Source organism: Cricetulus griseus, chromosome 3 (genome assembly GCF_003668045.3).
Source record: "Cricetulus griseus strain 17A/GY chromosome 3, alternate assembly CriGri-PICRH-1.0, whole genome shotgun sequence".
Lineage (NCBI taxonomy): Eukaryota > Metazoa > Chordata > Mammalia > Rodentia > Cricetidae > Cricetulus > Cricetulus griseus.
In genome coordinates this window covers 2,942,448-2,969,324 of record NC_048596.1, presented here as the reverse complement: position 1 = coordinate 2,969,324, position 26,877 = coordinate 2,942,448, and the positions used below count along the sequence as shown (strand labels likewise).

Below are 26,877 nucleotides of genomic sequence, written 5' to 3'. Positions count from 1 at the left end.
TCCCAGGGAGTGATGACCTTAAATGTGGAGTCTCACAGAACTAACTCAACATTCACGCCTCTGCCTAACAGACGCGCTCCAGTCTACAAACAGGCAAATGAGACATCTAAGTGATGAATTAGTGAAGTCAGGACGCTAACCCTGTATGTGGCCACAAGTCCACCTTCTTTTAACTACAGCACTTTTGCTCCCCCAGTACATAAAATCATCTTGCCGAGAGTCTAATATACCTCTTCCTTTCACACCAGGCTAAGAGACAGGATCAGCTCAATATGAAACACGCATGTATTACGTCCAATTGCACTGATAGAAGCATCTGTCAGGCAGCTGCATTGGCATATTGCAAAGGAGGAATCCTCAAATTTGAGATCTCAAGAGACTTCACAAACCCATCCATTCCCAGGGGGTCCCCTGAAGCCCACGTAGGAAGCCCTGCTCAAAGCAAGGGGCTCCTCAGACATGAAAGACCAGAAGTCAGATGACTTGGTGGCAGCAAAGATCCTGAAGTCCCCAGAGCACAGTCAGATCAGGCACTGGCTACTTAACCAAGGTCAAAGGCAGGGAAATGTTTAAGTCAACTGGCCACCTCCAGGTCTCTCTTTGTAATGAGAGATACAACTATTTCTGTCTGCTCAAATATAAAGAGGGTGCTTAGACCAGAGGAAGCTGGGTATCCACCTTGAATTCAGTTGTTTCTGTTGTTATAGAACAATCAGGAAGGCAGCAGGTAGCAAAGACCTTACTGCTACACAAACTTGGATGGATTCAGGACCTGCCACCAGCCAGCTGTGTGAACACAGGTCACTGGTTTTGGGGTTTGGGTTCCCTACCATGCCAAGTGTGATGAATGCCCCATCTCCAGGCTAATACTCAGGGCTTTAGTGAAGATTCCATAAAACAGCCTAGACGTGCCACTTGGGTCTTACACATGGGCGTCCAGCAGACATGCCACCATTAAATCATCTCAGTGGTTGCCAATGGACAACCAGCACCAATTTTGACAATGACCTTGGGCTAGAATTTGAATAGAAGGCACCTCAAACATTTTCTAGGCAACACCACAGCTCAACAGAAAAGGGTATTCCAGGGCTGACCCTTAGAATCACCCCCACGTGATCATACCGGCTGCATTCAAGAAAAGCTGCCTTCAGCCTCCAAAATCAGTCACATCCAGGCTCTCGACCCAGACAAAGGAGGCAGAAACTAAGTGGGCAGGGCTTAGGAATTCTGACCCTCACCTGACCTCATGCACAATGTAGTCCCAGTAAGACCACTTTCTCTCTGGGAGACCTAGTCACCAACAGCTGTGGAATGTCAAAAACAAGGCTGCAGGGGTCTAAAGTTACCCCTCCTCCACCACAAGAGAAGGAAAACACATTTCTGGGTCTTTGACTTTATGTTCTTCTGCCGAGGAACAAATGTCGACAAGATATAGGATGCTCTGCAGTGCCTGCCGCCCAAACCCATGGAACGTAATTTTATCTGAAGCTATGCCCGCTTAATTGTGGTGCATTAAGTATTATGTTCGTTGTTTCTGAAACTGGAGAGAGATGAATAATTTATTTCAGACAAAGGAAAACTCTTGAATATGAAATGTCTCATCTTTTAAAATTACAATTTGGAAGACAAGAATGAAAAAATACCCAGAGCCAGTGAAGCTTACACTACTAATAGGAAACAATGCCTCGACTGCTTCTATGTTGTTTGCAAACACTACCTTTTCAAAACCCTCTCCAGCATAATGGGGGAGGGAACACTAGGTTTTCACCATGCTCACATCCACACCGGGCTCAGATATCCTGTGCTGGTTTTCTTTACCGTTAATATGCCCTGGCTTATCTAAAATTCCTCCCAGCTCCCCAGATACATACATCCTTCTAGAACTTTCTTTTATCCATGTTCTCTGCCTTTCTTCTCCCTCACCCCACCCCCAGGCCATTTTACCCCACTCTTCACTCTAACTCATCACCATCTCCCCATCACTTAATACAGTGTCTGACACACAGAAGGTTCTGGAAACAGATGGACTGCTACTATTTTGTGAGTAGACACTGCATTGGTCAATGTACTCTCAACTGATGGTTTTCATTTCCAGTGCAGCTAACAGTGTTTTTTTCTCTCGACCTCTTTCTCCCCTTCTCCTCAAATTCAACCCATCTATGCCCATTTCATGATGACACACTGAGGCAGGAGGAGGGAGGGGTTAGAATACGGGAAAGGAGCCTGTGTCCTCATTTGTTGAGCACTACAACCAAAAGTAACCTGCAGCGGAAAGGGTTCATTTGACTTACAGGCCTTGTCAGAATTCATCACTGAGGGGAGCCAGGCAGGAACTGATCCGAGGCCATGGAGGAACTCTACTGGCTGGCCTGCCCACCAGGCTCATGTTCAAATACCTTTCTTCCACCTCCCAGGGAGACCTGCGCAGAGTCGGCACTGCCCACAGTGAGCTTGGCCACCCCACACCAATCATCAGCCAAGAAAATACCCCACAGACTTGCCTACATCCATCTGATGCAAGCATTCCTCAATTGGCATCGCTTCTTCCCATGACTCTAGCTTGTGCTTGTGCCAAGTTGACAGAAACAACAACAACAACAACAACAACAACAACAACAACAACAACAACAGGACAGCAGTAGAAGTTGCCGCTGCCCACTCCCCAGGCTGCTCATGCCAAAGCATGCAAAGTAGGCTCTGTCACCTCCCCCACCTCCTGGACTGGATACTGCTGCTACTCCACTAACAGAGAGAAGAACTAGAAGACTCTAAGTCATGGTTTGCCTGAGCTCCCACAGCTGGTGAGTGCTGGGGTGCAAAGTCCAAACCAGGTGTGCTTAACCACAAGTTTCTGCTCATTAACACTGTGATAAACTGCAATCTACCACAGTCAGACTTCATAACTGCCCCTCCCATGTTCACCTTGTATCTAGAACAGCAGTCTTCAACCTGTGGGTCATGACCCCTTTGGCAAGCCTTGGTATCTCCAAAAATATTTACATTCTGATTCTTAACAGTAGCAAAATTACAGTTGTGAAGTAGCAATGAAAATAAGTTTACAGTCGGGGGTCATCACAGCGTGAGAAACTGTATTAAAGGGCCACAGCGTTAGGAAGGCTGAGGAGGATTGCAGAGGGTCTGCCTGGTGGATCTCCATGTGGAGAGATGCTTCAGACTCTGAGTTTCTTCCTCTTAAGCAGCAGACAGACAAGGACAATGCCACCAGGGCTGGCTGGTGGTCTGGGTGCAGTCCATCACAGCCCTCATTCTTCATCCTGCCTCACAGACATGTGTCCTGGGGTCAGTGAGCATCCCACACCATCAGGCCAAATTCCTGTATTGAAAACCTTGGGTGTCTTATCCAGACATTCTTGCAAAATGTCCTGACTCCAGTTAAGAATCTCCCAGAAAACAGCCTAGTAATATGTGTACACAGATGGCAAAGAAAGGAAACAGTAAGTAGAAAAGAAATGAAAATACCAATACAAGGAGGCCCTGCCCCTTGGGGGCCAGCAGTCTGCAGAGAAGTTTGCCAGCGCCACTGTCCTGCTGGATGGTCCTGCCCTGGAGAACCAAAGACCATGCTTGAGCAACTGTCTTCAAGTGAAAAGCAGAGACCAGTCCTGAACCCCGGACAGCCAATGCTTGGGTAGCTGCCACAGAAGATAAGTGGGAAGCTGCTGCTTCAGATGTCTAGACTATGCACTCTCCTAGAGGCCACCAAGAGAGCCTTCTTTTCATCAGCCACACTGCACGACATCTGTGGGACTCCACAGAACAACTATCAGAGACGGCCTTGGCCTCCAAGACTACAGCAGTCTGGTTCCCTATTGTTCCGCATCCTGCATTCATTCAGGCAGCCATCTGTCTGCCTGCTCACGGTGTTCCTGGACCACCCAGGGCTGTAGAGACTGCCTCACCCACTCCAGTGCCTCTGCCCCAGGCACCTGAACAATGGGCAGTGTGCACATGGTGTGCACATGCTAGAACCCTCTATGTGCCCCAACCTCTTCTCCAGGTCACTCCAGTCTGGGAGACGAAGTGTGGACCTGACCTATACCTTCTGTTGCCACTAGGAGCAGAGGCAGCAGCATGGCACTTTTGACCTCTTTCACCTGCCCGGAGACAACATGGAATAAGCGATGTTCCCATGGTAGTCCTCATGTCCTTCTCCTGCCAGGAAGCATCCAGAGCCCTCCCTGTGTTGCTTTTATGACACAAGACTGAATAATTAAGTTAAGATATATAGAATTTCTATTTTGTCACACTGAGCTGAAAAAAAAAAATGGCCACAGTATACAGTTCAGACCTCAGCCATTGCCTCATCCTGGTGTTCAGACATGCAAGTACATGTGCCTTTCTACCCTCATCATGCTTCATGCCTGGTGCTCCTGCCATAGGAAATGGCCCAGGCTCGGTGTATGCTCATTTACGACACTCTTCTGCCTGAATTCCTTCTCCAACCATCTCTATTTATCAAACTCCTGTTCATTTCACAAAACCCAAACTCAAAAGTCCCCTTTAGACTGTAAAACATCATCTTCTAAGCATGGCACAGCCATGGAAATCATGAACTCAAAGCAGCTTTGCTGACTGGCCCCTGGGCCGCACAAGTCTGGCCTACCCAACAGTCAGCTCTGGATGGAGGTAGGGTTTATAGGACCCTACAACAAATATTGGCAAAGGCAGATGCTGGGAGTGGTGGGGGCATAGTGTCCAGTTTTATTCTCACTGGTGAGTCCACCAGACTGCAATGGATAGCTGTAAACCCATGGTCACACAGTCTGAGTTAAACTTTGTGTGATACAAAACCAACCCAGAAGTCATAAGCATGGAAGCTAGGGCTCCAAAGAGTGATGAATATAAAATATACAAAGGGGAGGGTCTGGGAGGGAAGAGGACAAGAGAGCGTGAATGGGGAGTAACCAGAATGTCTCACATACATGTATGAACAGAATTTATTAATAAAAGAAATCAAAGGTAAGTTCAGGCATTTCCATGTGAGGAGAAGTCCCATTGGCAATTCTAACTTTCAACTCTATCTAATCGCTTATTCCCTCTCAGGGCTACACTAAGCTGTGTGGGGTTCTACTCATTCACCACACATTCGTTTCTTCCTATCTACCCATAAAACAGAGAAAGAGAACTCTTAGAAGGTAAGAGAGGGAAGTGAATCTGTCTGTGAATGAATCTGACAGGAATAAAATTCTATCACATTGAAAAATAAGAACCCCAAACTGACCAATTATTCCTAAATTGAAGATAAACAGATGTAGCACATAAAATATATCGTCACATAATCTGAGGTAGACATGATGTGTGTAACATTCATAGCATGCGTCATATTACATATGTAACATATGCTGTGTGTTCCATACAATGTATGTAATATATTTGATCATGTGTGTCATATGTATCCCATACATGTATGACATAGCTAACAGATATTAAATACATACGTGTGTACCACTCAGTAAAAAGCATCTACCAGTCTTTTGCACAGGTTAAACCCTGAACTGTCATGGAACCCATATGCTACACATGTGTAAATGGATGCCACCACAACACGAACCCTGAAGCCAGCTTCGATAAGATGAATGCTGGCCCTGCCACAGCTTAGTTTTGTCTTATTTTTGTTTTCCCATTTTCATGTGTATGTGTGTTGGGGGTGTGTCAGTGTGTGTGTGTGTGTGTCTGTGTGTGAGTCTGTGTGTGTGTTTGTGTCTGTGTGTGTGGGTGGGTGTCAGTGTGTCTGTGTGCGTGTGTCTGTGTGCAAGTGAGTGTGTGTGTGTGTCTGTGTGCGAGTGTGAGTGTGTGTGTCTGTGTGCGAGTGTGTGTGTGTGTGTCTGTGTGTGTGTGTGTGTGTGTCTGTGTGTGTGTGTGGTGTGTCTGTGTGTGTGTGTGTGTGTGTGTGTGTGTGTGTGTGTCTGTGTGTGTGTGTGTGTGTGTGTGTGTGTGTGTGTTTGTGTGTCCCGTGCATGCACTCACATGCGCATGCTCGGGAAGGTTTGCCGTGTGAGTGTAGTGTGACTATGTGTGCATGTGGAGGTCTGAGGTTAATGTCAAGAGTCATCCCCATTGGTTCTTCCATCTTGCTCACTGAGGCAGGGTCTCTAGTGCAAGCTTAGAGCTCACCCATGAGGCTAGTGTCTTGCTGGCCAGCTTGCTCTGGGGTTCCTCCGTCTCAGCCTTCTGAGGCTGAATTATACTGAGTCATCAGGTCCATCATCTGTGTTTTCCTAGCGTTCCAAAGATGTGAACTCTGGTCTTCATGCTTCAGCAGCAAGCGTGTCAGTCACAGAGCTGTCTTTCCAGCCCCTGACACACTTAGGTGTAGGTGCCCTAATGGCGTTATCTGGGTCTCAGTTACCACATCCACCAAGTGGAGCTCGTTCCTCCTCCTCAACAAGGATTAACCAAGTTGCTGCATGTAAAACGTCTAGCCCGTAGTGTCCCACTTCTGTCGTTCATTACTCTCTTTTCTTGAGTGACCAAGTGAGGTCGGTCACTCGTTTGTAGTTTGGAGATGCCACTCCACCCTTTTTCCCACTCAGGTGCCACTTGCCATTCCTAAGCTCTGAGCAGACAGGGCTCCACCAGGACCTCCGCCCCCACCCAGGACCTAGTGGCCTCCTGGCATCAGCTTCACCCAAGGTTTATGTGAACTCATAGGAAGAACGAGGATCAATGAACCATTTCATAAACATGGACTTTAGGAAACCTGCTGGTCTATTCCTACCAACAGTGCAATCAATACTGATTTTCATACATTATTAAATGTTCGTGAGACGACAGTGTGCAGAGGGCAGGAGAAGACCGGCTGCTGTGGTGCTTCCTGGGCGATCTGCTGGGCGTAAAGGGAAGGGTGGCAGCGTGGGGGAGACAAACGCACAGCGTATTAGGTCACCTTAAAGTGGCACTCAACTACACATTCCTTTCTTTACCACTGTGTAATGCTATTTATATGACAACATGACAAAAAGTGGCCCCAGGCATTCTGCTCTACTTTAGAAACCTTCCCGCCTCGCACAGAAATGGGGAAAGATAGAACGCAGAAATTGCTTCTTTGGTTAATATTCCTGCAGTTCCGCCGGAATGGTTTTAATAGCATGCGTGTTCTGGATTCCGGGTCTCAATTAAGAACCCATCAGAATGCAGGGCCAAATATTAAAATAACAGATACTGGCTTATATTTCAACTTTAAAGGCCCTTTGTCAAACAGTGTAGAAGACAGAGGAAGAAATGACGATAGGAACTGAAGAGGAAAAAAAAATGAAATATCTCCTTTTGGAATAAGGGATCCAGGTCTACAATTCAAATGCCAACAGGGACAGCTAGAGAGAGCACTGTCCAGTCAGGGGAACAAAACATGAGCTCTTTCAGGCACGGGCTGTTTGGCCCTTAGAGCCATGCTCAACCTCTCAGAGCTCAAATCTCTCCCTCAAATATCAGAAGGCACAACGCTGACCAAGAGAGCTGGGACATGAAAGCAAAATGCACAGTGTGTGGGCTGTTGAGTAAAAAGACACACAGCAGTGACTCAGTGTGAGGTCCCAGAGAGACTCTTACCTTTCACCCCCTCTTTGAAAAGGGAGCAAACCCGGAGGGCACATGGGTCTAAGATGGCAGAGTCCCAAATGGAACCATGAATTGACCAGAAATAGGTCAGTTGACCAAATGATTAAAAGTCTGTCATATGCTAATGCGTGCACAGGGCAGACCTTCACCAATTTAGCAAGAGTAAATTACAATTGATTTTCAAAGAAATTGCTTGTTCTCTTTCCTTTCTTCAGCTGTGTCACACACAGCTGCCTTTGTCACAGCCAGGGCCAACTGAATGCATGTCACATGTCACAGAAGATTTTTTTTAAGAAAAAAAATGATTGATGAGATAGATGTCCAAAATTGCACACAGAGCAGGCAGATATACAAATGTACCCAGATCTCTAAGTGGTACATAGTATGTGCACATGTTTCTATAGCTTTCAGAGGGCTTGTGTTCAAGCCAGCCCATCCCCAGGACTCTGCTTCATGAATCTCAAGTCCCTGTGCAGGGGGAAAGCAAGCTTTCCTGTGTGTGCCTTTTGGACTTTTACCACTTGATGCCTGATCATGAAAGAGCACACCCCTAGAAATCTCCCCAAGGGCTCTGCAGCCTGAAATCCTGGTCACGAAGAGAAATGGTTAAAAGATCAGAGAAGGCAAGAAATCACCAGAAAGGTTAACAATGGCTGCTTTCACCCCTAATTTTCTGATATGGTGATAGACCCCCTTAGAACGTTAATTAGAATGGAAGGAGAGATGAAAGAAATGCCCGTGGGACATAATAAATTAGCCCCTTATGCAAATCACCCATTCATTTCCATCACTGACCCAACCAGTTCAGTCTCTAAATTACAGGAAGCCGTTAGCTTCTTTAACAGAAAAATACCAAATGAAAGATTAAGTTTTTTTTTTTCTTCTTTTTTTTTAAATCTAAGGGCTGGGAGGGCTTAAAGCAACAAATAATTTCTCACTTTTCCCCCCACAGAAACTCTGAAGGGGGCAAAAGATAAAAAACTAACTAACATTGCAGCCACTGCTGCAGGATCTATTAACTAACCCTTGTTCTGAAACAGTGGTCAGCTGCCCCTCTAGCTGGAGCCCAGGCTGCAGCACTCACTCTCCTGCAAGAGTGACAGGAGGGAACGGAGGCCTGGACAGGTCAAGGACAAGTGAAAGGAGGCAGGAAAATGCCAGGATCTGGAGAGCTTCAAATAGCAATTTAAAAACAAGCACATACCTAATTTTGCTTGTCATCATTGTTCCCAACAATTTATGTTCCATTGTCCCATAAATTTATGGAACTCAGTTTTCTTATCAATAAAATAAGAGGGCTGGACCAGAATGACCTCCAAAAGTCCTGCCCAGGGCATCTTTGTTTATCCAGGTCAAACAAGCAGGGTCCTTTTGATTGTTTAACTTTGCAATCCTACAGCTTGTGTTTTCCCCACCAAACTCACTTTTGGTTTCATTTTCTCTTTTCTTCTCTCATCTTCTTTCCCTTTCTCTTTTATTCCCCAGTCTTCTCTGTATACAGTTAGCCCATGATTAAACCTGTGTGTGTGTGTGTGTGTGTGTGTGTGTGTGTGTGTGTGTGTGTGTGTGTAATTTATGTATACATTATATAAAACTATGTGTCTAATTATGTATATCTGCATATATTATATAAAGTGTGTGTGTGTGTATGTGTATGTGTGTGTGTACTAACAGTTTCCTGGGCATGAAGAAAATGTTAGAAACAAAACAGCAAGGCACATATAGGTGTAAGAGTCCATGCACAAACTCTTCAAGAAATCTGTTCAGGCATAACCCAGTGCACTGCCATAGGACATGTGACCTCTAGGAAGGGTGGGCCCAAGGTCCTTACACTAGTCCAGAGTTATTTACTAGATTCCCACATCCTGGAGCAACAACACTCTTTGAACCAAATCTGCTCCATTTTTATATTCTCTTGAGAATTTCACACTGTGTCTCCAACAACAACAAAAAACCAAGATATGGGGTGTCCTCTGGAAAGAACAAACTTCAACAGTGGAAAAATGAAGAGACGACAAAAAGAAATACTTCAGGAGACTGAAGAGAAGGAATGAGGACAGACATATTGGCTATAAATAATTTTGCACCTTGTAACAATCTTCAGCTCATGCAATTACCTGTCACTCACCGATGTTTTATCTCCCTTCTCTAAAACAGGACCTCCAGTAGCTCTACACAAAATATCTGACTGTCTCTACCTTCCCAGCCTTGCTGGGAAGGTGCATGTAGGCCTCTGCCATGAAGAGTCAGAGACCACAGCGTCCTATTGCTCTACTCATAAAACTTACTGAGGTTCACATTTAATCTAAATAACGTTGCCTGGAGGACGAGATCAGTGACACAGAAAGACGCAGCTTCCTCGAGTCATCTGGCAGGCAATGAGCAAGTAGGTAGAAACTGAAAAGAAAGGCCATATGTATTACACACTTGTTTACAAGTTCAAAGACCCTAAAAGGCTCCTATTAATATGTTTGCTTAGATTGATTAACCTCTCCTTTCTTTTGAACCTGTTTGTTAATTTCACGATGTTATACCATAAAAGTGGACCACATGGGGCAGGGGTGGCAGGAAAGAGAGAGACTAAAACCAAAAGGTAGTGGTCTGTGAAAGTGAACTGTGCCTGTACTTAGCAGAGCCTTTGAAGGCGGAAGTATCTCCGCTGTCTCAGGCGTGCCCTTTGCAGGGAGCAGTAATTCTTCTGCTGTGGGGCACTGGGAAGATTTATGGGGTGAGGTGAGAGAAATGGGAGTCAGTGAAGCCAAGAAGGGAAAGCTAATGCAAGAATCCTTAAGTACAGGAAGAGCTCCCTTCTCGGGTGAGCCACACACTCACCTCCAACCAAGGAGGGGCAGTGTCAGGAACCTGAGCAAGCATGAACAAGGCCCCCCAGAAAGGGACAGCAAGCCTCATGCCTGGCTATTGAGAGGCAAGACTGTCCTCTGGAGCCTTTGAGATAGAGACAGGCTCATCCTGCTTGCTGAGGGTTTGCTGAGGATTCTGAATTGCTACCCTCTTCAGTCCCTGGTCAGGAAACAAGTTGTGTGGAGAAGAAGCCCGGTCTCAGAGTCTGGAGAGAACTGATTGCAAAAAGGGTCTCAGCAATGGAAGATTTATGAGGACCAAAGGTGTTTCGGGCACTGTGCTAAAAATTTTACATAAAGCCTCATTAACCCACAAAAACCTATAGAGTAGATGCAATCATCCTGATTTTATAGCAAAGGAAGCCAAGTTTTGGGTGGAGCCAGGAGTCATCTGGCTGGGTGAAAGCCTAGGGTACACGTCTTTGTTTAGCATGTTAGGAGTGGCCCTGTGAAGCTACCCTGAGCACCGACAGATGACTAGACAGCCACTGTGCCCTGTCTATGACAGAGTGAATGAGGGGAGACAAAGACCAAACATTTAAAGTCGGTGAAGGAAGACAAGTGTTGTCATCAGGTCATCATGGTACCTGGCAATGAAGAGTCCAGATGACACTGGGAGAAACCAAGTTGACAGGTGTGAAAGCAGAGGTAAAGTTCACGCAAAAGACAAGATGGTAATTTGAGGAATGGCGCAATGCCAAAGAGGATAGGTTGTCTCCTGTCTCCTCAGAGCCTGGAGACAGTTCTGCTGACTGAGTGAGGATGGCAGAAGGCTGAAGAGGACCCCACAGTTTACTGTATAACACATGGGGCATCCAATAACAACAGTGTATAAGAGACTCAGGAAGAAGGGGTATGGAGAGAAAAGGGGGCATGATGAGATCCAGTGTGGACAAGCTACACTTGAGGTAACAGATACAACTTGATGGTCCCATCCAGAACTCACCAGGAAAGACTGCGTCAGAACCGGGAAGGCTCCCAGGTAGCTGCTGCCCCTGGAATGGGTAAGGTATGTCCAGAGCAAGCAGAAAAAAAAAGAAAGAAAGAAAGAAAGAAAGAAAGAAAGAAAGAAAGAAAGAAAGAAAGAAAGGAAAAGAAAAGAAAAGACAAAACAAGCTAAAAAAGAAACAGCTATCCTTCCACACAGCAATGCCCTGACAAGTCTCAAGCAGTGTGACCCCAGCCACACCACTGGGCAAGAGTGTCTGTAAAAGCAGAGGGCTGACTGGTGGCCTAAATCTTTGAGGATTCTACCCTGTCAATCAGCCACCTGTGGTCAACAGAACACCTGCCCTTGATCAGAAAGGGTGCTTGGTGCGAAGAAGACACACAGCGTAGCAAACAGTCACCGACTCTGAGCAGGAAAGGCAGACATATCAATACATCCTCTTAATGTGCTGTGATTAACAAGCACATAAAAGCAAGAGAGCAGAAAGCAAGAGGGCGTCCTTAAGTGAAGGGCCTGTCTGGGGGATTCCGCAAGACCTTCGGAGAAGACATGTGACTATGGTCTTGAAGAAGTATTAGAAGCTTCTGAAGCCGTAAGTTGTGAGCAGAGGCCCAGGAGGGCCAGCACAGATAGAATGGATACACAGGAAAGGGTTTGGCTGAGGGAGGCTGATTGGAAAGAGCATGGGGCTTCCAAGGGACTGTGCGGTTAGGCCATAAAGGGCTCCATGGCCTGCTGAGGGTAGACACAGACCAGAGTCAGTGACAGAAGCCACTAGGCTCTAAGATACAGCATCAGCACCATCAGAGCAGTTTCCAAGAGCTGGGCAAGGGGCAGAAGAGATGGATCAGAGCTTAGAGTGTGGGCTGCTCTTCTCGGGGATGGGATCTTTGTCCTCAGCAACCTCATCAGGTGGCTTATAACTGCCGGTAACTCCAACTCCAAGAGTTCCCATGCCCCCTCTGGCCCATCAGGCACCCATACATATGAGTACATATCCACACACAGACACTGAATACAACAATTTCAAAATATTTTAAAATTAAATCAAGAACTGAGTAATCAGGATGGAACCCCCCCCCCATCCTAGAGCAAGTGCAACAAAGCTGTACTGAGGATCTCGTGTGATCCACAGATGACATCATAAGAGTCTTCTCCAGTGGGCCAAGGTATTAATAGAGTTTTTTCAAACAGCGACATCAAGATCAGGGCACATGAAATCAGAAATTTCCAGCACATCTAATGATGCCCAACCTTATCCAAAAATCCAGACTAAAGACATCCTGGGCACATCTTGTTCCTGGGTTAAACCACTCTTAATCATGCAGGCACCAGAGTCAAAGAGATGGCATTTCTGGAGAGGTCTGAGACCTGTGAGGGAAAGGACGGTAGGCACAGTCTAGGTTGTCGTCTCTCACCAACTCATCTGCAGGATGCCCCAGTTCTGACACACCTCTGACTTTCGTACACTTCACTGTCCACATTGCTTCTCTGTGTGGAAAGCCCAGAAACTCCTCACTATTTCCAAAGTGCAATCTCCCAATCAACACTGGTACTTTAATTTTTCTGCTCCAGAGGGGTTTATCGCCTCCCTCAGAGCTTCTGCTCTCAGGCTTCTCCTGGCACCCACTGGACTTTCAAGGTTTCCCCACACAGTCATTGCCCTCCTTTTCTGGGGAGTCAAAGAAAAGAAATGCCAGCAGATCCACCGTACTCGCAAGCCCATGCCTCGTTGCTGCTGTTGACTGAACTCTTGTGAGGAAAACAGGAAGCAGATCAGAAGTGAACAAGGCAGAGAAGGCTGTGGCCAAGAGAGAAGAGCCTGTTGAGTACTACATGGTAAGTTCTAGTGTCTGGGCCTCCAAGTGCACACGCAGCTCTGCCGTCTTCATACCCCCATTCACCCCAGCATTCTCTCACACGGGCTCATTTTCTCCCTTGTTTAAGTCAGGCCCCTGACCCTTTGGAAACCATGCTGGTAGAGTCGACAGTGAACATGCCTCCTCAAGTCCATTTGCATGCCTCAGAGACCAAAGGTTCCCACAATCAAATTTTCACAAGTGTAAGCCTGCCAACTGTCCAGTAAAACACTGGCTTCAATCAGCAGCTCCTTTTCCCTTCACGGTTCAGGCTTCAGAAGAGAAAACAGTTTGAGATTATATCTTATTGTTGTTCTCTTCCTTGTTCCTGCCAGGTCACAAGTTAATAGTTCTACAAGGCCTTTTATCCAGTTAGCAACACAGCTTTGGGTTTGAAGACTCCAAAGAATATGTAAACAAACACATCCTTGAGGGGGCCAGGCACGCTTCTGTGTGTACAGTAGCACTGGGCCACATACGTGTGTGTAGAGGCCAGAGGTCCAGTTTGGGTATCTTCCTGTAACTCTCTCCACGCTGACGGGGGATGTCCTTCTTTTTATACATTTCTCTAATTGGTTGATGAATAAAACACTGTTTGGCCAATAGAAGCAGGAAGAAAGGCAGGACTAGGAGAAGAGGAGAATTCTGGGAAAGGTAGGCAGAGAAAGACGGAGAGGAGATGCCATGTAGAAGAGGAGGAGTAACAGGTCCAGACCCTTCTCCAGTAAGATAAGGCCACATGAAAACACTTAAGATTAATAGAAATGGGTTAATAATTAAGACAGAGCTAGTCAATAAGAAGCCCTAGCTATGGACCAACAGTTTTATAATAGAGCATCCATGTGCTTATTTGGTGTTGAAGGGCAGCGGGACAAGGCTGACAAGGAAACTCCAGCAACATTACCTTGTTTGTTGTTGTTGTTGTTGTTGTTGTTTTTGAGATAGGGTCACTCACTGAACTTAGTGGCTAGCAGACTGGCTGACCATAGAGCTGGCTGGGTCCGCCTGCTCTCCTTCCCCTCCCCTGGGGCTACATCCTGCTGTCCTGGCTTCCCTCAGACACATGCCCACCATGGAACATATTCAACAAGCTCAAACTCCAACTGTAAAAAGCTACATTTATCATTCTGCTTCTCCACCCTCCATCTGACAGAGGCCACACTGGCTAATGTGCTGTATTCAATGACTCCAAACCCCTTAAGGCCCCATTTGGCTTTACTATATCCACTTAAGGAACACCGCCACTGTCAAAGGTCAAAGCTCTCTAGGGCTAGAACCTCTGTCCAAATTCCATTGAGATACCAAATGCAAGCTCTCGACAGAGCCTTCCTGCCTCTGCTTAATTCATTATGACTTTCAGGTACCCGACAGGATGGACCTCACACACTCAGGATCCTGTTTGCTGTGAAAGTAGACCTGGCCGAGTTTACTTGTCCAGTAAATGAATATGGGAGTCAAGGTCAATCCTCCTCAGGGGAATTTAGACAAGAGTGGCCTTGCTGTTCCAAAGGAGGTATGGCAGCATGGGGCACAGGGAGGAGGTTCTGGGGTGACCTCAGTCTTCCTTCAGTATTGCAGACTGGAGAACTGGAGATCACTTGCACCAACTGCCTCATTACACCATGGCATAGCATCAGACAGGGTTCTGTGAGAAGCCCCACATGTGTCTCACAGCAATACTGAAATTAAAATCAAAATGGCCCTTATTGTGGGGAGGGTCACACCCTGCCAGTCGTCAGTGGGGAGTGATGATCTCATGGCACGCATCAGGTAAGAGGTGCAGAGGCATCCCAGTATCCCATCAGTTATACCCATCTCAGCCCCTCCACAGCTTCCTTGAAAGGCTCTTCATGCATCTCTCTCTCACTGCTTAAGACACTGCCCTTGCAAGGCAAAGAGAAACAGTCAAGATTTAGAATGAAAGTTAACAGGAAATTCAAGGTCTCAGAAACCAACTTATAGCCCTGTATCTTACTCTTACTCCCAAACACACAGGCTCCAACCCCTTTTTTAAGATTCACAAGGACCAGGATGACAGCTGCCAAAACCGCAATAGGGAGAACACAGTAGGTGTCCAGTGGATATTCCACCAAGGAGTGCACATACAACACACACAGTATCAATATGTACATACTCCCTTGGTTATGTGCCTTTTTTGCATAAAAGCCTAAAGCATCTAAAATACCAGATGATTCTCATCAACAAGCCATCATCTCACAGTATCAGATTCAACACTAACCATGGTGTTTAACCACCAAGACATGGGTAATTTGTGGTGTTTATACATACTTGAGAAATGTCTTAACTGTAAATAAGTAAAGACAGCACCAATCTGGAATCTGTATTTCATTAAGAGAAATTACTACTCTCCCTATTATGTGTGGGCTGTCTCATGTGGACGTTATTTAAGGGGAAAACAAGAAACATTTAATTCCTCAAACTTCAGTTCACTTCCAAACCAAATTCAGAACCACAAAGGAAGTCCAAAAAGCCGAGGGCTAATGAGTCTAAACTTTACAGGGCCACTGAGGAGAGGCATAGTCGCTAAGAAGTACAGGTACTTGCTCAGGACAAGTAAGAAAGAAGAAACGTGAACAAGTAGCAGAACATCAGCTTTGAAGTCCGAGGCAGTCAAGTTAGTCTACCCACAATCCCTCAGCAGTTTAAGGATGTCCCTACTGTTCTCTGAAGGCATCCCAGAGGCACTGTGTATGGTATGCAGCACCATGAATATGATTTCCACCTCCGGACGGAAGCAGCGTTCCCTTTGCCAAGAGTTGGTCAATCATATTTTATTGTTTCTTAAAAAAAAAAAAAAGTTAACTCAGTCACCACCCTCCAGGCTCTTCCAAACCGCCACACCACATTACTTCATTGAGACCACTCTTCACTCCTGTGCGAATGGCTAGGTATTCCACCTCTTCATTACCATCACCTTGCTCCAGATTTCCCAGAAGCCCTCTGTCATCCTATACAGTATATGAGAGCTCGAGAGAAGGCAAGCCAACAGAGTCAAGCTGGTGAAGGAATTGCAGGGGAAGTATAAATCAGCTTACCTGCTATGAACGGGACTGCCCGGAATATATCTGACAACCTGCTGTTAACTGGCTCATACGGGGAATCTTCCAGAAGATCATTTCCTAGAAATGACAGGAAGATTAGGCTCAGCTCTGGAAAACAGGCATATTTCAGACAATGTTTGACTGCTCAGTTGGAACCCCTAATCATGTTATGATTGTGTACCAAGAAGATTCGGAAGCTCCCACAGATTTCACATGCATGTCTGGGGACATGGTTATTTCTTTCTCAGTCCTCTGCCTCTGTTGTCCTTGCTCTCCCCAGAGTGCCTGGAAAATACTGGAGCATAACCCAGCCCCAGCTTGCCAGAAAACTCTCCCACTCTTTGCAAAGGAACTGAAATCTGAGAGGAAAGAGCCGGTGACGTCACAAACTTTGCTTGCCTCCAGGAACCAATGGAAGAAAGGTGACCCAGGAGAGGCCCTTATTTCTGTTAGCTCCCCCAAACCAAGGCATGTGGCCTGCAAGTGGGAACACTGGCTGTTCATGAGATCATCCCTAAAAAACGGGTTTTCATGACTGGGTTTTAGAAGCCGCAGCTGATACCTCCAGCTTCTGTATTACAAATGTTCAGTGAGTCTCCGTGAAGAAGGCAGGCAGGGGGCCCACGTGGTACACTTACAGACTCCCTGAGTCCCACTGGAATGGACACTTGTGACTGCTACTTTTGTGCTAACCAAGGTTAAACCTCAACAGCTGGTCCAAAACTCAACTAATCTAAGATGACACATGTCATTTTCACACCTGTGTTTGAACTGGTGTGCGAGGGTGAAGACAGAAAGGAGCAGAGTTCTCTGGCTCTGCAATTCCTCTTCATCTCGTGTCATAAAGGGAAGAAAGGAGGAAAACTCCAGGCAAGATGCAAGCTAGCTTTGGCACGATTACTGTCTAAAGGCAGTGAAAGCCCCAGGCTGGCAAAGAAGTGGGTTGTTTAGGCAGCCTTTAAGGGGTCCCCACTCTGATGTTCTGACTAGGTTTCAGAAAGGTCAGTGGGATCCCAGAGGTGCCCCCACCCCCTCGCGGATCTTCCAACAACCAGCTCCAACAATAGTGCTCAGCTGCAGCAAACACCAGCTGCCGCTGTCCCTAGGGCCCAATGAAAGGTCCTCATTCCGCAGCTGGGAGAACGGAGTGGAAGATGAGATCAGCCGGCTTAACCCCAAGCCCGGCTGGACTGAGGTTGCCTCCTGACTTCGGCGAGGAACCCCCACCCCCGGCATGCTGGAGGGGGCGGATGGTGCATACCCTGCAGGCTCTGGTACATGCTCCAATAGATGCGCAGACAATTCTTCTCTTTCTTCATGCCCCGCTTGCAGCGGCAGTTGTAGAGAGACTTTTGCTTCAGGGCCTCCATGGCGCTGCGGCACTCATCCTTGGCCTCGAGACCGGATGCCAGGCTGAAGTTGGTTTCCTTGCCCGCCACACACTGCCTTAGTGTGCGGTACTTGGTGCTGCAGCTCTGTTCCTTCAGGCACTGATCGCTGGCTTTCACGCAGTCCAGGCGGTCCCCGCCACTCACCTCCGCCGACAGCAGCAAATCTACGGGGTGAATGGGAAAACCCTTGAGTGCTAGTGGGGAGACTAGTGGGGACCCTAATTTCAGGTCCCAGGAGGGGCGGGAGAAGGGGCACACGCCTGGGACACGACAGCTCTGCCATCGTTGCAATAGGCAGGCTACATAGGACGCTAGTCTACCTACCCCTCTTCTGGGAGACCATTTTCACACCCCTGGGACTGCTGCCATCATCCCTTCCTGGCCCACCAAGGAAGGTAGTAAGAGCTTCAGTTGGCCACCTTTGCCAGATTTGCTGAGGATCGTCTTAAAGCAGAAGCGGTCCTGAACCGCTGGCTGCACCGCCTCCCCCGGCACCTGGAGCTGCAGAGTCTCCCTGCCAGCCAGTCCGCAGCAGCCCTAGGGCCCTCCTCTGAACCGTGCCGTGGAGCGCTTGGCATGGGTCGCCAGCTGGACGAGAGGCAGGCAAGAGGCAAGTCTGCCCCGCGGGCAGGCTGAGACGTTAGTCCCAGAAAAGTTTCCACTCTAAGTTTGCTCTCTCCGACCCCAATGTTTTTCGACCACACTCCACCTGCCGGAGTGCCTCAGCGAGCTCTCTGAGACTTCCAAAAGGACCAACGCCCTGGGGTGAAATGTCTGGGACACACCAGATCCCCATCGGGGCTGGGTTATTATGTTGTTGTTGTTGTTGTTGTTGTTGTTGTTGTTATTATTATTATTATTATTATTATTATTATTATTATTATTTTGACACAGCAAAATAAAGCCAGCCGTGCGGAGGTGCGCTGCCACCGCTTCCCGAGCCCAGGCACCTTCGAACCTTTCACCCCCCCCCCCCAGCGAAACTTTCCACCCACATCCACGGTACCCACGCCGCAATTCTGGAGTGGCCTCTGCAAGGGACCCTCTTCAAAAGACTCTGGAGCGGGGGTGGGGGTAGCCAGCGGCGGCCTCGACTTACCCAGGAGTGGCAGTGCGAAGTAGAGAGTAGCCAGAAGCATGGTGCCGGCGCGCAGCTGGTCCCCGCCCCCCCCAAAATCCAAAGCCGCCGCTGGGTCTCGCAGGGAGAGCTCAGCGTGCAGCGATCCTCGGGCGACCGCGCTGCTCTGGCCACTCTAAGTTCAGCTCCATCCAGGGCGAGAGGAAACTCCCCGTCGCTCTGCCGCCCACCGCCGCCAGCGACTCAGCCCCGGGCGGGCGCGAGGGCGGGAGGCGGACCCGCTTTCAGGGGTTCAGTTCCGACCCAACCTGGAAAGGAGAGAGCGCTTTGAAATGAGAGCCCAGAGTGCTGAAGCCTCCCGCTCCCACCCCTCCTCTCCCCTCCCCACCCCCTCCCCTCCCCTCCCCTCCGCTCCCGCCCTGGGGGGACTTCTCAACGCTACCCCCACTCGGGTCCGAGAGCAGGAGGTGCGAGTGCTTGTATTCCCGGCGTGGGGAGGCTCCGGAACCCGCGGTTTGGGGCTGGAGAGGCTCCCAGCGTCCAAAGCCTGGGGCTATCCCGCACAACCCAAGAGGCTGAACGCAAGCAAATAAATAAGCATTACTTTCCGAGCAAGCGCCGGAAGCAAGCTGGCGCTGCCCGGAGTCGGAGCCTCGGCGGCGAAGGCTCCTTAGCCAGCCCCAGCTGGACCGAGACCCCGCTCCGGGAAGTTGGCCGCTGTCCCTGGCTCCTGCCGGACCACTCTCTGGCTCGATCTTGAGCGTTCTAGCTCCCCTGCCTAAGGCCCTCTGCACCCCGACCACCAATCGCCACCTCCGTCGCCGACACCCCGTCCCCTGGGCGAGCCTCTTTTTCCCAGGCAGTCCCGCAAGAAGAAGCTGACATCCCGCCTGGAGCTGTAACCCGGCTTCTGCGCCCCTGCCCCTACCCGACGCGCATCCTGGACTCCTTCCCAGACATTGGGTGCCTCACACGCACTTGCCCAGCGTCCGGACTCCTGCGCATCCACACCGCTGCCCGCTGCCCGCTGCCCGCTGCCCGGGGAGAGCGAGCTAGCCCGCAGCATCTGCGTGCCCCAGCAGGTGCAGCCCCGCACCACTAGCGCCCCCCTGGCCCCAAAGTTGGAGAATGCCAGCAAGATGGAAAGGGGTGGCTGGAGCTGAAGGGGGGTGGTGGCGGTGGGTGCTCAAGTGGAAGGAGAAAACTCTAAATGCCACCAACCTGAACTGAACTGACCCGCGTCCGGCTGCGGCGAGTAGCCAGTGTTTATTTATTCTTTCGGGGTGACCCGCCCCCTCTTTCCTTTTCCGGGCTCACTTTCTCGCGCTAGAAAAAGAAGATGCCATAATCTGCTACAGCTCAGAGGACGGAGTTGGCCAGGACGATTTCCGAGCAGATCCCCCTCCCTGCTCCGCCCCGCCCCGCCCCACCCCGGCTGGATGCCCGTTAGGGATGTCAGCGGTTATTGGAAGCGGTGGGAGGGTAGCGTGCCCAGATTGGTTTTGGCCGAAGGATCCTCAGCCTGCTTCTGCTCCGGCCGCCCGGCAGCCAGCGCAGAGCCAGCTCCTCCTTGAAGCGCAGCTCCACTGTCCACCACAGCAGACTTACAGGCGGTGGGACGCAGAGCCAACAGGCAGACAGGCTCAGCACCGCAGCGCTACGCAGCCACCGCCGCCGAGACTGCACCCCCTTCGGTGCACAAGGGCTCTTTATTTAGTGCAAAACACCAATCCATCCAGACCCTTGTGAACACAAAGTTCTCTCTCTCTCTCTCTCTCTCTCTCTCTCTCTCTCTCTCTCTCTCTCTCTCTCTCTCTCTCCCCTCCCCCTCCCCCTCCCCCACGTCATTCGCGGCTGTGACTCAAGACTTGGCATGTTTCAGAGTCACTCAGACCTAAACCCTGAGCAGTGGTGATCTTGCTTACTCCCCTCTCTCCCGCAGCTCGGACAGCGAGACAAAGCGAAGCTTCCAGCTCACTTCACTCAAGTCTGGTCAGAACCAGCTTTGGGTAACATAAGGTGACCTCCATGTTGACTGTTTCAAGAGTAAATTTTTTTCCTCCAAAAAGCATCGTATAAGCAGAGCACATGCATAGTCCCCAACCCCAACTTCAAGAGCAGCTCCATTTATGCTGCTGAAGTGACACCCGATGTCCTTTCGCGTTCCAAAGATTTTTAAGTACAGTCTGCAGTGGTGGGTGACCAGCTCACGGCTCGGAGCTTCTATTGGAGATTTTTTCTGTGTTCAAGTTCGTCTTTCAGGAAAACCAAGTTTGCATCAAATCTATGAGCCCAGCTGTTAAATCTGCAAACCCATCACCCCAGACAATGGGCCGCCAAGAGGGACAGAAAAGAAACGCTCCTTTTGATCCAGGGGGTTAATTGAAAAGGGCACCGGGGCTTTAGTTTAAGTTTGAGGCTGGGTGTAAGGGCAGGGAAAAGAGAAGGAGGGAAGGGTTGCTCTCCATTCGAGTACACACCAGCCAGGCGTGCCCTTCAGCTGTGGTGGCTGCCAGTTTGGCGCTGTGCATTGTTTGAAGTCCTCAAATGGGTGTCTGTTCCTTAGTGAGTGACCCAAACCCAGGGGACCTCCCACCAGCCCTAGCTCCTCCTCTTCTTGGCACGTGTTCCTCAGGGGCAGGTATGAAGTGGCTGGTGCCTTCACCAGGGATCCCTCCCCCAGCATTGCATTCAGTCACACCAGACAGATTTCCAGTTCAACGTATCAGTTTACACTTGGTAGTTGAGTAAACAAAGAAAACATATGTCACATTTTCGCGACAGATGGTTCAATCCAAGGGCTACTTACGTTTTTTTTTTCTCTAGTGATAGTCAGAAGTTTGCAGTGTGGACCACTGCGGGGAGATGTAATTGAGTCTTCCAATCAGTGTCTCTGCTTATGGAAACATATTTCCATGTTTTCACACCAAGGCAAAAATCCCAGGGAGGTGCATTTTAATGAGAAGATGTATCTCAAGACTCCCATGGATACTCAAAACGTAAAATCCTTTTCTCTTGTCCTATTTCATAAGTGAAAGGGAATGTCTTTCGCTGTCAAGTCAGTGCTTGTCTTTGGGGACCATTTTCGTGGTTAAAGAACATTTAAGTTTCATTTAAGACACCACCACGTCTTTCCCAAATATCCCTTGTTTGGAAAATACTTGTTTATTCTACTTATTCTATAGAAGTTTTAAAAGTCTGCTTTGAACAGGAAGGAGGCAGGCTGGTCTAAAAGTTCTCCAAATGTAGGATCTAGGACTCCTTTTAAAGGAGTTAGAGCTTCAAGAATATTTCAGGCCCCTTCCTCACTCTAGCCTTTAACAAATGACAACACAATAAAAACAGACCTTTTGGGGTTTGGTTTGGTTTTGAAGGAAGTGTGTGTGTGTGTGTGTGTGTGTGTGTGTGTGTGTGTGTGTGTGTGTGTGTGATGCCCAGCCATGAATACCAGAAGAGGGCATCAGATCCCAGAGCTGGAAAGTCACAATGTTGGAAGCCTCAACATGGATGCTGGGAATCAGACTCAAGTTCTTGTAAGAGCATTTTTTATTTGAATTAGAAACAAGATTATTTTACATATCAATCCCAGTTCTGTCTCCCTCCCCTCTTCCCGTGCCTCCCCCAACTAATACTCTACCTATCCCATACCATTTCTGCTCCCCAGGGAGGGTGAGGCCTCCGAGTCTGTCATGTCCTTTGGGATAGGGCCTAGGCCCTCCCTGTGTCTAGGCTCAGGGAGTATCCCTCTATGTGGAATGGGCTCCAAAGTCCATTCCTATGCTAGGGATAAGTACTGATGCAGCAAGCACTCTTAAGGGCTGAGCCATCCTTCCAGCTGTCTGTTTAAAATCATAATAGTAACAAAATAGTAAATACCCCTAGTTGCTACAACTATGTTGGCCAAGGCTAAGACTATCAGTCTCAGTATTAGTGCCATGAATTTAGTTAAAATGAGACATGATAAGTATGGCTAGTTTTCCTAAGCACTAATCAGTGGCCACACGTGGCAGTGGTTATGTTCTCTGATAACACAAAACACTTCCGTATTCCCAGGAGGAGCTAGTGGACAACACCACCTGCCAATACTGCCGTCAAATTAGCGGATGTGTGTTACGATAAATCTTTCTGCCAAAAGCTGCCTGAGCCCCACTGCCACGTGTGTGCTTTACGACAGCCGCCTGCCCAAGTTAGGCCCAAATGAATACACAGAAACTTGTATTAGGTTCAATGCTGCCTGACCAATGACTAGGATTCCTCATATGTTAGCTCAGTCTTAATTATCATAAATCTATATATTTTATAAGACTTATCTTATCAGACGCCTTATTGGCGTCCCTCCTTGCCGGTGGATCACATTGTGCAGCTGGAGCAGGCGAACAGGAAAAAGAGGCCCTTCCTGTTTCTCCTTCGCTTAAATATGAGTCTCCTTGCTATGTCACTTCCTACCTGGATCATCACTTCTCTACTACATTTCCCAGAATCCTCTTTGACTCCTAGTCCCATCTAACTTGCTGTCTCATTGGCCAAACAGTATTTTATTTAACAATCAATAAGATAAACATACACAGTACATTCCCCATCAGATGTGGCTTCCATATACAACAACAGATTGGCACAGGCATCCACTCTATGAGCAGCGGCACAGTGAGAGTTGTGAGGGTAATGGTGGTGATGGTGATGACGGTGATGGTGGTGATGGTGATGACGGTGATGGTGGTGATGACAGTGATGGTGGTGATGATGATGGTGATGATGGTGGTGATGGTGATGATGGTGTTGACGGTGATGGTGGTGATGATGGTGATGGTGGTGATGATGGTGATGGTGATGGTGATGGTGATGATGGTGATGATGGTGATGGTGATGATGGTGGTGATGGTGATGGTGGTGATGGTGATGATGGTGGTGATGGTGATGGTGGTGATGGTGATGATGATGATGATGGTGGTGATGATGGTGATGGTGATGGTGGTGATGGTGATGATGGTGATGATGGTGATGGTGATGGTGGTGATGGTGGTGATGATGGTGATGGTGGTGATGATGGTGATGGTGGTGATGGTGATGGTGGTGATGATGGTGATGGTGATGGTGGTGATGACAGTGATGGTGGTGGTGGGGGTGGTGTTTTGCTTTTCTCCCGAGGAAGCGGAGGAGCCCTATAAAGACATAGCCAGTCCCTGGTTTGTCTTCCACACAGGATGAGGTCAGTGGTAATGAAGCAAAGATGAGTAACGGCCATGACAGATTCCATCCTACAAGGAAAGCCGTGGAGAGAAAGATGTCGTTTATGTTCTAGCTTAAGACTTCTCACAGCAGGACCCGATAGGGAGACCACCGCCTCGCTGTGCATTAACATTAAAGGCGAGACAAATTCGTGGCCCAAAAGCCTTTGGAATATGGAAAATAGAAAGTACTGTGACATATTCTATTAACACTGTTTCCTTGGAGCTTATCTGTTCCCATGTGCATGAGACATCTCAGGATGAAAGGTGACATTGAAATATCAAATATTAATCTTTATAAAGGTTCATGCAATCCTTTGGGACATATTTTCTCAGTGGAAAATTGGTTTTAATGCTACAAAATTAGGTTCAATCCACCCGTGAGCACGTGAAGTGAGCAGTCTTCTTGTGTTTCTTGACGTTAGTGTATTCTCATAAGTTAACAGATGAGTCACTATGAAAATGACAGTTCTATCTCATGTGGCATTTTGCCTCTTACTCTCATTGCCTTTGTCCTATAGAATGTAGTGTGAAATATATTCATTCCCTAAAATTATGCTGCTCAAAAGTTATTCAAGTTTTTTTTTTTTTTGTTCATTCAAACTATTTCATCATCTGACATTAGACGGCTTAACAGGCTTACCTCTGCCACCACACAAAACACTCACCAAATGGGCCCTGCTTTTATCTATCTGTTCCTTTCATGTTTACTGGGATTTCCTGGCCTCTTCTCTTCCATTTGCCCATGAAATCCTACATCTAATGTTTTGAGGGTCAGTTTAGCTGGACAGTCCATACTTCATGTGTGAACTCATAGTTCCATGCCATGCCATCCACAGCACAACCCCGCACCCTTGCCGACACCTGGAATCTCTATTATGTCTGTGGTGACAACTGTTTCATAGTTTGGTTCTCTAACTGTCTCCTTGACTTGAGTGTGAGCTCATTGAAGGCAAGGGAATATTCTAGATCCTATGTCCGCATCTCCAGAGTTCAGACTCATGACTGACACATACCCATTCCCAATGAATGCACATTGATTGCATGAATAATGCGTGGTGCTGCTCCTTATTTTCTTCTGACACCATAATTTTACAGAAAGATTTACATGAAAATCCCTTTACTGTATGAACAATACGAAATGTAAGTACCTCATACGATTACTGGTATTACAGTTCCAATAATAGTATCAGATATGTATTATTCCTTTGGGGATTTGACATTTAAATTTTTTTAAACAAAAACCATTATTATAATAGAAATCTCTTTTTTTCCCTGCTTCACTTTAATAGTAAAATATGACATATTTCATTTCTGGGAAATGATAGCTTGCCTTAGGTCATATTTTAAGGCATAAAGCCAGAAGCAGAGTAACATTCCCACCTGAAGTCCTCTAATCATCTAGAAATGTACCTCTCTCTGGGAGAAGGGCCAGAGCCCAACCACCCTGGAGCCTTCATCTTCAAAGGCAAAATTTTAAAAGCCAAATTGGCTCAGAATTATTTTTAGAGAAACAACTCTGCGAACACAATCCCAAGCCCTCTTGCGATCCTTTAGGGGAAATGAGAAAATGCTGATCACCCAAAGCAGAAAGCTGGCTGAGGGTCTCCACGATGGTAAAACTTCCACCCTCTGAGCTGCACTTTGACCTTTGCCCTTTGGTGGTATGGGAAGAGGCAGCTGCTCTCAGATCGCAGAGCCCTTTTCCAGGAGGAATGGATGAAGCTGTGTCTTTTGAACATTATTTGCAAATGGAAGTTTCTTATAGGCTGTCAGGGTGCTTGACCCCTGGGAACCTATCTTAGGATATCTTCCTTCCTCCTCCTCCGTTTTCAGGTAATTTTAATTTCTTAGTACTAATAAGTCAGTGGCCAAGGTTTTAATGCATTTATGGAGGAATATTCCTGAGAGTTGAAGTCATTTGTGCTTTGGCCTCCTGCCACAAAATGCATAAGGTGCGCAGCCCTGATGAAATAAAGTGCCTGTCATGTCTTATTGCTTCAATATATGGCAAAATATACCCCATCTTCAGAGGACTTGCAAGGGTTTTTCTCAAGAGTGCCAAAGGTGTTGGATTAAAAGCCTTGTGAATTTCAACCCTCTTTATCAAGCCAGGGTGGGAGTGCCTGCTAGCAGGAGACACCCCTTCTCAGTACTGCTTTCCTCATCACCCCAAATCCTGTCCCAGTGGGAATATTGCTTCAGAAGGGCAAGAGGAAAGCTTAATCCCCAGCTTTGTCCAGTAATTAGCCTGTCTCTGTCTCTGGAGGCAGCAAACACAGATGCTGTCCGGATGAATGCTGGGACACAGAATGAAAGAAGACTGGAAACATTGCCTCCTCATCTCTTCAGAAGCCTTTTAGCAGCCTTTAAAGCCATGCGAAGTTCTCCTTTCTGTCGATGTCAGTAGGTCTGAAGTGGTCAGAGGCCCTTCCCACCAGTGAAGCTGCAAGACAAATAACAACTCAACCAGAGACTTGGAGATGAGCAGCTTGCAGGCCCTGCGCAACAATGAAAGCTCTGTACCCAGTCTCTGCCTTTGTCCTGACTCTTACCCAGGGGACTTTCAGGCACTGCCATGGAAATGCACTGCTGACCACAACATAAGCCTCTGGAAGTACCCTGGTAGGAGCTCACTAACACAATTAGTTTGCAGTTAAGGATGATGCCTCTGCCAGAGCCCATGAGGCCAAGGGTGCTCACAGAACAAAGGGTTGGGGGGGCCTGTTTTAAAGTGCCTATTGTGACATCATTTGGAAGTCATTTCAAACTCCTCCAGAACTGGTACTCTGAAAACAAAGACAGTGTGATGTTCTCAGAGTTGTCGGTTTTATTTTTCCCTGTCAGAAATCTGACAAAAGTCAGTTGAAACTG

At 47.7% G+C, this 26,877-nt stretch overlaps 1 protein-coding gene across 2 annotated transcripts in view; it reads right to left on the bottom strand.

Moving 5' to 3' along the window:
- Gfra1 (GDNF family receptor alpha 1) overlaps positions 1 to 18,839 on the bottom strand; it is a 215,274-nt gene extending 196,435 nt beyond the window's left edge. For both annotated transcript variants that reach the window (XM_035441748.1, XM_035441747.1), the window contains exons 1-3: positions 18,800 to 18,839; positions 17,571 to 17,864; positions 16,304 to 16,387 (exon numbers count right to left, since the gene is read on the bottom strand). In XM_035441748.1, the coding sequence (XP_035297639.1) occupies positions 16,304 to 16,387; positions 17,571 to 17,864; positions 18,800 to 18,839 (418 nt within the window). The remainder of the gene's footprint in view (positions 1 to 16,303; positions 16,388 to 17,570; positions 17,865 to 18,799) is intronic.
- Between the last annotated feature and the right edge of the window lie 8,038 nt (positions 18,840 to 26,877).